At 38.7% G+C, this 12,651-nt stretch overlaps 1 protein-coding gene across 2 annotated transcripts in view; it reads right to left on the bottom strand.

Moving 5' to 3' along the window:
• Positions 1-12,651, bottom strand: part of SLC35D1 (solute carrier family 35 member D1) — a 51,345-nt gene that overhangs the window by 18,171 nt on the left and 20,523 nt on the right. For both annotated transcript variants that reach the window (XM_040627182.1, XM_040627183.1), the window contains exons 9-11: positions 7,538-7,605; positions 6,371-6,449; positions 3,300-3,382 (exon numbers count right to left, since the gene is read on the bottom strand). In XM_040627182.1, the coding sequence (XP_040483116.1) occupies positions 3,300-3,382; positions 6,371-6,449; positions 7,538-7,605 (230 nt within the window). The remainder of the gene's footprint in view (positions 1-3,299; positions 3,383-6,370; positions 6,450-7,537; positions 7,606-12,651) is intronic.

Below are 12,651 nucleotides of genomic sequence, written 5' to 3'. Positions count from 1 at the left end.
CATTTAGAAGAGTTGAAGACAGCCAGGCTCTAACAGCCCCTACAGAAGAAAAATGCCTCCCAAATTGCAGAATCAATGTGGATGAAGTGTGAGCAGCTATCCTTGCAAACCTCCTGCTGCTCGCACTTGAATCACAACAGAGAGAGGGCTAGTGAAACTTTTCTTAAAACAAAGAAACTAGGCAGGGTAGAGGGAGCTAGATGTATCTGGATCTAATCACAGACTCTTTTTTTTTTTTTTTTTTTTTTTTTTTTAAGTAGGCTCCACATGCAGGGTGGAGCCCAACATGGGGCCCAAACATCAAGACCTGAGCTGAGATCAAGAGTCAGATGCTTAACTGCCTGAGCCACCCAGGCGCCCCTAATCATAGATTCTTTGAAGAATATGGTTTAATTACTGATTTCCTTCAAAGTGCAGTCAGCCAAAGACGGACTGACACCATTTCCAATCAAAGTGAAATATGGTAGGCACTTTAAGTTTGGTTTTTACATTAAAAAAAAAAAAAGTAATGTTCAGCACCTGTGAGTCTGCTTACCAACTAGTAAAAGTCAAAAAATATAAATAAAACCATAATTTTCATTTTAAAGAGAAAAAGTAAAAAAAAAATTAGATAATATATACTTTCCTCTACGAAAGCTGAAACGCACACTGTAATGGAGATAGTATTCAAAAAGAAATTCACCTGGATTTTAATCCCAACTCTGCAACTAACTTGGCTGGTTAAGTACATCAATTATTCTCCCCAGCCTTGTAATAAAAGATTAAAGTGATAGGATATGTAAAATTTATTACAATAAAATGCGAAAGCAATCATAATTTATTAAAAATACTACCTAAGGACAGAGTACCAACGACAGTCATTATCCTAATTATCACTATCAAGTAACCTTGCTGGCAAAACCAGACTGTTTTAACCAGAACTAAAATGCACTAGCTGACACAATAAGAAATTCTACTGGAAGAATTTTCAAGATGCTGGATTTGATATATGTTAGACTGATGTATTTCATAACCTTCCAACATACTCAGACACTAGTTTTTTAAAATAACCTGCAATGTGAAAGAAGATACCTAAGCTTTCTTATAAGAACTTTGTTATCTTATAAGAGATTTGAACTACAAAGATCTGAAAATGCAAACAGAAGCTTTCACTTCATTTTGGCTGTAAGGTTATTTATTTGAAGAGAACAAAAAGAAAATCAAGGCACCTCTGAGTTAGGTCTATATGGTGCCATGATGTGATTCTTTAATCCAAATTTTTAGAAGTGAATGAAACGCAGGTCACATCCAAAGTCAAAACTGTTCCATCAGGTTGCTCCTTATATCCTAGCCCTTCCTCACAAGTATGAATGAAAGAAACTGATATTTACTCTGCACAGATGTCAAGCAGTGAATTAGGTACTTTATATTAGATTATTTCATTCTAACAACTCTAAAGAGATATGGATATTTTTGTCCCCGACACATAAGAAAACTGAAGCTCAGAAAAGAGAAACATTCACTCAAAGTCACATAGATGGCAAACATCAGAACTGCAACTCCAAACAAGGTCTGAGACTGAACTACTCATCTTTCTTCTATAACATGTCATCCTCGGGTACATATTACAACCACCCCCCCAACTCCCACCCCCACAAGTAACAAATGATTCTTCCTCTAAAAGACAAACTATACTTGTAAATAAATGTCAGGGAAGGGGCAACAATGAGTTATTAACCTATTACCAATATGAGTACTGAATTCTCATACTGATCCATAAAGAAGGTAGAATAGGTATTATCATCACTTGTTTACATTTGAAGCAATAAAAGCCCAGAGAGGTTATATAATTTGTTTCAAGGTAAAGAGATGACACGCTCATATTCTAGTAGAGAGCTTTATAAGTTTCCAAAGTGCTTTTTCACCAATCCATAGAGAATTCATCACCTTTTTTTTTAAAGATTTTATTTATTTATTTTTCAGAAAGAGAGAGGGCACAAGCAGGGGGAGCAGCAGGCAGAAGGAGAAGCAGGCTCCCCGCTGAGCAAGGAGCCTGATGCGGGACTCAATCCCAGGACCCTGGGATAATGACCTGAGCCAAAGGCAGACGCTGAACTGACAGCCACCCAGATGCCACTCATCAAACAAATACTTATTAAGCAATAGCTGGATTCATTCTAGGAGCTTGGGAAATGAGTGAACATCACAGGCAGAGACCCCTGCCCCCATGGAACTTACATTCCAGCAGGAGAGACAAGAAAATAGGCAATAAATACAAATAAGCAAATTACATAGTGTATTAAAAGAGATTAAGAGGTCTGGAAAAGAGAAATAGAAAAGCAGAACAAGAGGGTTTGGCAGTATCAGAAGGGGAAGAGCGGGTTGCAATTTTAAATAAGGTTGTCAGGACAGACTTCCCTGATAAGGTTAACATTTGAGCTAAAATTCATGGTCACAAAGGAGTTAGCCATGCAAATGGAGAAGACAAGGCAGTAACCTAGGCAAGAGATGTTGGTGGCTTAGATGATGACAGGAGCAATGCAGAAGGTGACAAGTGACTCTTTTCTGGATCTATTTTGAATATAGAGCCAACAGAATTTGCTAATGCACTGGATACTGGGTAGAAGACTGAACAGTCAAGGATGATTCCAGGGTTTTTGAATCAAGAGGCCGGAAGGATAGAGTCTGCAGCAACTGATATATATAGGCTGTGGGTGGAGCACACTTGGGAGGAAACAGAAGTTCAGTTCTGGACATGTGAGTTAGAGAGGTCAAGTGGGCTGTTAGATATACAAGCTGGAGTTCAAGCAGAGGTCTGGCCCAAATACAAATTTGAGAATTTTTAAGCATACATACAGTATTTAAAATCATGAAATTAATTCTGGAACTAAAAAAGGATCTTTCATACAAGTCACCCTCATCACTGACCAAGTCTGGACTAAAGCAATCCAGTGACATGTCCAAGGTCAGACACATATAAAGCAATTCTAACAGAGCTGCTCTTCTTTAGCCCTGAATTTTCTTGAGAACACTGTACTGCCATCTAGCATAATAAATAAAAGACTGTTCTTTCAAGGCTAGTAAGTAAAAAGGGTTTAACTTCCAGAAAAGATTCCCTAAATACTGTGTATAAATATGGAACCATCTTACCCCCATTTCTTAAAAAGCATTATGTGACATTAAATACATAATACACTGTAAGGCTCAATAACTGTTTAATAAATGAGCAAATCTGCAATCAGATAGCCCCTTACTGTGACACTATTTAAGTATCCAAATCCCACTTATCAAAGTGGTTACACTTAAATATTTTTACTTACCTGATATTTAAGCCAATGAAGTTTGTCCATGTGAAAATATAATCTCCACCAAAGACCATTCCAATATAAGTTATTAATATATTCTACAAAGAAAAACGGCAATATGCTGTAACACAGGTTTAACTGAGCTTTTTCAACATTCATATAAACTCATCCACAGAACGGCCCAAATACCTATCCTTAAAATACAAAATCAAATAAACTGACAATAACAAAAACCCACCAATCCTAAAATGAGTGTAGTATGAAATAAGAAATAAGAAATGACATTAACCTCTTCCCAATCTATCCCTGCAAAAGCTAAATGCTTTCACTGAGAATTATCACCAGATTACCAGCTTCCCGTGTCCCACGGTATGGGCTGACATTGTAAACCTAAACAGAGAAACACTGCTGTCACCAGGGGTAGAAAACACTAGTGCGTGTTCAACAATCTTAGAAAAGAATGCTTTTTCCTCCCACTGAAGTAACTGTTGATTGTGAGGGGAAAGTGAAGACGGAAAACCTCACATGTAAGCATCTTTCCCTCTTTCTTAGAAAGGAAAAAGGGGATGGCAGGGAGTTTACCAGCACGAACATTGTTTCTAGAGGCATCTGTTTTGGTATCTTAAAAAATACATGAAAAGTCATCTCAGAGTCCCATACTTAAAATGACCTCTCCTGACTCCCTTCAACTTCCAGATGTAAGCATCTGCTTATTGATCCCTTGTAATTATCTTCAGGCCACAAAGGTGAAACAAACTTTCCCGAAGTTCAAGCTACTATTCAATTCTTCCCTAACCTCCTCTCTTTCACATTCAGAAGGCACCGCCTCCCTCTCCACTATGGCAGCTGTCGGAAATGGTAAATGTCACAAACATTTTTAGAACCTGGACTCGCCTAGATCGGGCCTATGAAGCAGAAGTAAAGTGCCACAGTGCTTTTGAAAGGCCAGAAAGAAACTTCAAAATTATTTTTATAATGGGAGTGCCCTTTGAGAGAGCATTTAAAATTATGTCAGTCTCTTCTAGGTCTAAGAATGGAGACAGCAACGACCTCGGAACAGATTCTCTTATTATTTGAGGGGAAAAAGCAAAATTAAATACCATGCAACAATAAACAAGGTCAGTAGGCGACTTAGGAAAATGTGGAACAGGATAGGCTTAGAACACAGAGATCCAGAGAGATGGCAGGTTAATTTGCATAAAGCGCCCAGGAACTACAGAAAGGGACTGAGAACCCAAACCTTGCTGCTCAAAATCAATCAGGAAAAGACAGCAATGCCCGCAAGCAGAACTTATTAGCAAGCACAGAAGAGACTATGCTAGGCACCTCAAAACTCAGACTGCAATTCTCAAATGTTAGTATACCTCGTTAAAAATGATGATTTTGAGGCTCTACTTTAGAGATTTTGATTTCGTGTATGAGAAGTAGGCCTAGGAATTTCCATTTTTAATTAAGCATCCTCAGTAATTTTCCCTCTATGCTTCAGAGAAGCAAGACCTAGTGACAGCCGCTGGGGGACCAATGGCTGAGCTAGCAGGGTTGTATCTGGGAGGAAAGAAGCTCCACTGTGGACCATGAGACTCCGAGCCAGCAAGGGCATCGGCGTCCTCCCATCTGTCTGAAGATGTTAGACATCCTTCAACAGCAATACCACCAGACAGCAGCAACAGCAGCTGTAAACTAATCAGACCATCCAGTTTTTTTTCCTCTCTCTAGAGTGTGGAAGTAAAACAGATCCCTTTGGCCACAGTAAAGCCATTGGGCTCTGCGGGGAGGAGGAAATAACAAAAGAAAAGTACTGGACTTTCTGTTAATAAGACCATGATTCTATTAGTACCCCGTGCTGATAAACATAAAGAAAGTACCCTATGAAATCTCAAGCAAATAGGTTATTAAAATTAAACACAGACTTTCGGGCAGTATCCTTTTTGGCAAAAACATGGTAACAACTGACCTGTCTCTCATGTTCTTGCTGTTCTTATTCTGAACATGCACGCCATTCACTTTGCTCTTGAAGCATTTACTTTACAAAACCAAAACAGAGCTGAGAGCTGATTTGAGGGGCTAAAACTATCTCAGCAAGCCCAGGCCTGAACGCAGAAGAACTGCCTCTAGCTTTCATGGGAATTCACACAACTAGTCCTGGCTTAATTTAGTATTCTACTTACACCAAACACTCCAATTCCATGATTTGAAGTCACAGACCTGAAATTTTAACCCAAATCTAGTTTCTAAAGTGAGGGCAGGTGGACACCACTCCATGGGGGTACAAAGGGAAACATAGCAGGGCAGTAAAAACTTTATTCTTCAATCCCTTCCCTCACTACTGCCAAATGGGAAATCAGAAGAAGTCCCAAGGGCAAGCATTCTATTTCCCAAATGATCATGGACCTACCTCTCTCTCTGTCTTACCTTTTTTAGAAAGCAAGCCTACCCTGCTAATTCATTTGGAGATCAGCCACGCCATGGCCTCCTGGATCCTAAAGCACTCGAAGCACAAAGGCAGATGAAAGAGGCTTCAAACCACTAACTTCAGCTCAATACTCAAGTCAACTTGGCCCCCCTGGCTGAAGACAAATGAGCCTCCCTCAAATAAAATGGATCAGGAGGAAATGACATCACTGGAAATGTCAGAGACAGCTTTTAAAAGTGGGCCATTTAAAGTTTGGCTCATGCACTGGAAAACTCCCTTGATTAACTTCTGGCAGGCATCCTTTCCCTACAACAGCCAGAATTCAGTAAGGCAGAGAACAGAACAGTTTTCATGGGGGGTTAAAGGGACAGGCCTACCATTTCCAAGCTAGTTACCTACCCTGTCTGAAACAAGTCTAATTCGTCTTCCTCTACTCTAAGGTAACCCATTCTCCTTTTCCCATATTCCCCAAAGCCTAGTTGCCTGAAAGTGGAGATGGCACCCTCCCTGAGTTTTCTTAAAGATCATCTTAGAAACCAGCATCACGATCTTTCAAACCAAGACAATCTATGAGGAAAGAAGGATGGTGGGGTTTTAGGCCACAGCAAGATTTAGAGTAACAATTTTTAAATAAAGCAGGTCCCCAAAAGATAACAGTATTTTTTCAACTCACTTTAATACAGCCAACTATCGTGGTTGTAAGAGCAGAGTTATACTGCGTGCAGAGTACTGTGGCGTACATCAAGATAAACCTGGAACGAAGAGGTACAAGAGCCAGTTGCTTACTATAGCAATCTCTAGCCAAGAGAAACAGTGTTGGCCATGCTAGCACATTGTAGCCACCGACTGTGAGCTTTCCCCACCTCACCCCTGCTTGTACTGCAGCTTTAGATTTTTTTTAAATTTCATTAAAGGGAAAAACATGTCCATTTATTGACCAGGTGTTTTCCCCAGCTACCCTCACTAAAACCTTGGAACCACCATTTCTAATCATGAGTACTCTTTTTAGATCATACTTCCACTAAATTCACCAAACCCAGATAGAAAGCTGAGCTTATAAGGACCATGAATCAGGTGTGCACTTCCCATGAGGTCAATGTGACCTCTGGACAGGAGGCAAAAGAGATTCTTAAAGATGGAAGAAACCCAAATTAGCACCACTTTAAGAGGGGACATAGGTTCACTTAACAACTAAGTGGCAGCAGTTGGAACGGATAGATTTACAATGAGGCTTCTGAGCCTGACTCAGTACCAAGGCACCATTATTAATGTTCTTTTGAAGCACTCTCTCCCTGGGCACCTAGCCTGTGCCAGATCTTATCCTAAATACCAACCAAACTTACTGGCTGAGGAAAAAAATTCCTTAGGGAAATCCAAAGGCGAAAAGAAGAGGCACATTAGTAGATACCCTCTTGCCTTCCACATATACTCTTCTAAGAGGAAGACAACCTCGTAGAGAGACTCAGCCCCAAATTCAAAGGCTGCCACTGCTGCCTGCGCAAACTCAGACACCTTACTTGAGTTCTGGGACTACTTCCTCATAGGTAAGAGGATGAAAATATGCGTCAAATGGTCAATATAGAAATAAAATAATGCATTCTGAAATATAATGATGCTTATCACATGCTAGGTTATTGGGTAAACAGTTTCTTGTCTCCATCCTTGGAAACATGACTCTGGAATTAGTTTAGTAGCCCTAAGGGCACATTCCCAAGGGCTGTGAAACCACCTGAACCTGGAAGTTTAATTATCCTATGCTGATACACTCAAGAGACAGAACAGGATACTAGAATAAACTTCTCAAGGAAAACTATCTGCTAACAAGGCAACAAAGGCTTACCCCATCACACAAGAGAGGGTGAACTGCAGAAGAAAGAGGGTGTCGGCCCAGCCTTCAAAATCCATTGCCTGTAATACACAAGAAAGTATGATTTTAGAGCAAGCCCTCAAAATCAGCTGTTCTGTTCTTCCATCAAAATCCTGAGTACTCACTCCCACCACACATACACATATATAAATTTCCCTGCATCACTCACGGGATAGCGAGTGATGTTTAAGAATTTGATATATATGGAGCTGAACCCAAAAAAGCAGGTTCATAAGGTTTTCTCCTTCCTAAAATGTAATGTGAGGAAGATTTTGTACTTCTCCCTATTGGTACAAAGAAACCGATATTTGCTTGAAGGTAGAAGCCGTACCCGGCTAATCTCAGCTGTTCTCCCAGATGGCTAGTATAGAAAGCTTTCTCAAACATTAAAACATACTCCTTCCCTAGAGCATGTGAAAGCTCAAGCGCACCCTTAGTTACACAAATTCAGCTGAGGTCTACCCAGGGAGAACTACTATTTTAAAACAGTTGATGGTAAAAGGAAGGTTTTGTAGCCATTTTGTTTTTAAGCCAAAAGCAAAGGAAAAGAAGTGAAAGGGTGCATTGATCACCTCATCTCTCATCCAAGAGGGAGGGTTTCTCTCTCAAGTACATAATTTCTCTTGCAATATCAGTTTGTTAAGCAAATATGAGAAACACTCCACCTTTTATCTTTCTGCCAACCTATCCAGCGTCAACTCTTGCCACTTCGACATAAACCTCACAGCCGCCGGGCCCCAGCAATATGAGGCTCTTTGCCGTTTATAAAAGACTACATGCGGTTTCACACCCACATGCCTTTGCTTGGAACGCCCTTCTCCTCAACACTCTTCTGACTCCTGTTCACTGATCAGACTAAAGCTCAAGCAGCACCTTGTGGGGCCTTCCCTGGTAAGAACCCCCTTCTCCATGCCTCCGCAGTACTTCTCTCTAGGACTCTCATCTCCCTGAACCGCAAGTCTTTCCACACTGTCTACCGCCAGGGAGCTCCCTGCAGGGAAGACGCCCATCCATCTAGCTGAGCAAATTCCTAACACAGCACTTGGCAAACAGCAGACGTTCAATTTGTTTATGGTTCTTTGTTGAGGCATAATATGTAAAAATAAAGTTAATCACTTTTCAGTGTATAATTCAATGAGTCTTGACAGTATTATCTAGTCATGTAACCATTACGTTTTCCTTCCTAATAATCTATATGAATTTATGTCTCTTATCTTTACCTTATTGCACAATGATATCCTCTAGTATAACGTCAAACAGAACATAATGTGAGAGCAGCCATTCTCCCTGTATTCTCAATCTCTGTGAAAAGGTATTCAGTCTTTCACCATTAAGTATGTTAGCAATAGATTTTGTTGTTGTTGTTGTTAGAGGTCCTTTTTTAGGTTGAGAGATTTTCCTTCTATTCCTGGTTTGCTGAGAATTTTAAACTCATGAATGGGTGTCAAGTTTTATTAAATACATTTTCTCCATCTTTTGACCTGGTTCTTCTATTTCTTATTAATTTCTTACTAACTCTTATTAATATGGGGGATTACACTGATTTTCAAATGTTGGACTAACCTTAATTCCTAAGATAAACATAACTTGGTCATATAGTACCCTTTTTATATATTGCTGGATTTTTTTTTTAAGATTTTATTTATTTATTTGACAGAGATAGAGACAGCCAGCGAGAGAGGGAACACAAGCAGGGGGAGTGGGAGAGGAAGAAGCAGGCTCATAGTGGAGGAGCCTGACGTGGGGCTCGATCCCGTAACACCGGGATCATGCCCTGAGCCGAAGGCAGACGCTTAACCACTGTGCCACCCAGGAGCCCCTGGATTTTTTTTTTTACTATAATTTCCACCTCCTGCCCTTGAAATTTTTTGTCAACTATTGGTACAGGATATGCTGGCTTCATAAAAGTCAACTGGGAAGTATTCTCTCCTTTTCTATATTCTCAGAGAATTTACATAGAATTGGCATTATTTCTTCCTTATACATTTTATGGAATTATCCAGTGAAGTGATCAAGGCCTGGAGTTTTCCTTTTGAGATTTTTAAGTAAAATTAAATTTCTTTAATAGAGACAGAGCTAAACAGTCCCATTAATTAGGGCTAATTATTTTAATTAAGTAGAGCTATTTAATTACTTAGTTGAATATGGCTATCATGCTATCTACTTCTTCTTGAGTGAGCTTTGGTAGTTTGTCTTTTTCAAGAATTTGTCCATTTCATGAACACAGTTTTTCAGTTTACGGAATAATGTTCATAATATTCCATTGTCCTTTTAATATATGCAAGCTCTGTAATGATAACCACTCTTTCATTCCTTATACTGATAATTCATGCATTCTCACTTTTTGTCTCTATCAATTGGCAATGGTTGAGCAATTTTCTTGATCTTTATTGACCTCCAGGTTTTAGGTTCACTGATTTTTCTCTATTGCTTTTCTGTTTTCTATTTCACTGATTTCTGCTCTTACCTTCCTCATGTTTCCTTTGGGTTTAACTTGCTCTTATTTTTTCTCATTTCTTAAGGGAAAGGCTTTAGGTCACTGATTTTAGATCTTTCTTCTTTTCTAATATATGCATTTAATTCAACTATGGATTTTCCTCTAAGCACTCCTTTAGCAGCATCCCATAAATTTTGCTATGTTGTTTTTTCATTCAGTTCTAAATGATTTCTAATTTTCTTCATGATTTTTTCTTTGATCCGGGTGTTAGAGGTTGTGTTTATTTACATATATTTGAAGATTTTTCCATGTATCTTTACGTTATTAATTTCTAGTTTAATTCTGTTCTGGCCAGGGAACATACTTTCTATAGTTTCAATTATTTTAAACTATTAACACTTGTTTTATGGCCCAGAATATATTTACCTTGGTAAATGTCCCATGTGCACCCGAAGAGAGTGTTTATATTGTTGTTGTTGAGTGGAGTGTTCTATAAATGTCAGTTAAGTCAAATTAGTTGATGGTATTGTTCACGTGTTCTATAGCCTTAATGGCTTTCAGTTTAGTTGTTTTATCAATTACTGAAAGAGGACTGTTAAAATATCCCAACTGTAATTGCCAATAATGTGCTTATCCTTTCTATCAGTTTTTGCTTCAGATATTTTGAGGCTTTCTCATTAAGTACATATACATTCAGGACTATTATGCCTACTTGATGTAACTCTTTCAGCATTATGAAATGTCCCTCTTTATGGTATAGTTTAATATAACTTACGGTTTGTTAAGCTTCTTGTATGTGTGGATTTAGTTTTCACCAAATTTGGAAAAAAATCTGCCATTAATTCTTCAAAAACTTTTCCTACCCCTGCCCCCTTCTTCAGGACAATAGTTACATATGTTAGATCTCTTGATAGTACCTCACATGTTACTAGTAATCTGTTCATTTGTTTTCCAGTCTTTTTTTCTCCATGTGCTTCATCTTGGATAGTTTCTACTGCTATTTCTTTAATTCACTGATCTTTTCTTCTGCAGTGTCTAATCTGCTGTTCAATACCTTCTGCTTTATTTTTCAATTCAGATTATTGTATTTTTCATCCCTAAAAGTTTAATTTGGGTCATTTTTTGGGTCTTTTTTATATCCTTCTTTTCTCTTCTCATCCTTTCTCTCTCCACAATCCTTTACTACCTATTGTCCAATGTCTGAAAACCATTTTTCATATATATTTGGTATTCTAGTAGGTTAAGGCAGGAAGGTAAATCCTGTCGCTGTTATTCCAGCATGGCTAGAAGCAAAAGACCAAATTCAATTACTGACTTGAATATAAACCTATCTCAAATGATGCTTCCACTGGGAAGCTTTGCACAAAAACCCACATTCACATTAGGTTCTTTCCCATCAAACTGTCCAGAACACTTAGTGATACTTTTATCACTGACACTGCATGTATGTAACTAAGTATGAGTATTTATGTGACTCTCTGTATCTGCATCTGTACCTGTGTGCACACGATCATCTATTCAGACACTGTGAATGCCTCAGGGTTTATATCTGTAACCACAGTGCTTAACAAAGTGATAGCAAATAGGCGGTGTTCCATAACTCTGTTAGAGAATGAAGAATAAATGAAAGAAGTCATACAGAGCATTATGCTATGCTCTTTCATACCTGTAAACATGGTATGATGAAAAACCATTAAAGCACAATAAAGCACAGGCCTAGAACTCAGGAGACCAGCCTCTTATCAGCAAGACTATAAATTCTTTGAGAGCAGGAATGATGTCAAATGTCAGTTCTGCCGAGCTCCAAGTGTTTGGAAGTGTTAGGCACAAATAGCTAAGGTGAATGAAACATCCATGCTCCCTTGCTTAGCATTATTTGCTACAGGCAGATGACGTAAACTTTACTTTTTAATACACCCACATACCTACCTTTACATGCTACTAAATAAATTTCAAGTTTCAGATTAAAGCTATATAATTTTAAATTTTCTTAAAATGGTAAAAGTCATTTTACTGGCATACAACTCATTAGTTTTTGCCCTGAATTTATTTTTTCTTTCTTTGAAGAGAAAAGGCATAACCCAGCAAACCAGCAGGTGGGCACTAGAAGTAGTATCTTTGAGAGGGTTACTGGCACCCTGCAGGAAAAGCCATGGTCCCTAAAAAAGCAGCACGCCAGGATTCAGTATCTTGTACCAGCTCACCACTGCTTCATTATGCCAGCCTTAGCTTCTGTGAGGGAGGTTAAACTGGGTGCCTGTTAAGGCTTCTTCCAACTCTAACATGAGTGTTAGATCAGCTTCAAAAGGAGAAACCTTACTTTACTCAAGCTGAAACACATAAAAGAAATCTCAGGCCTAAGAACCTTCCTCAACTCTAAATTATCCTCCTTTCCTAGACAAGCTACTCTTGTACCCTAAAGTCACTAAGAGGATAAAGCTGGTGTGATGCACCATAAAGATTTGCTGAACCTTAGTTTCTGCATTACATAGTAAGAGGAATAATAAGGCCTATCTTGTAGAGTTGTTATCAGAATTAAAGACAATATGGATATAATGCTTGACATGAAGGAGGTCCGTCCAGTTCAATAAGTGATGTCAGTTATTATATGTAAACATCACTTCTAATTCTTTCTTTTATCAGTGACCTA

This window comes from Ursus maritimus, unplaced genomic scaffold, assembly GCF_017311325.1.
Source record: "Ursus maritimus isolate PB19 unplaced genomic scaffold, ASM1731132v1 scaffold_12, whole genome shotgun sequence".
Classification (NCBI taxonomy): Eukaryota; Metazoa; Chordata; class Mammalia; order Carnivora; family Ursidae; genus Ursus; species Ursus maritimus.
Note: the sequence above shows the minus strand (reverse complement) of the source record. Positions and strands in the feature narration are given on the sequence as shown.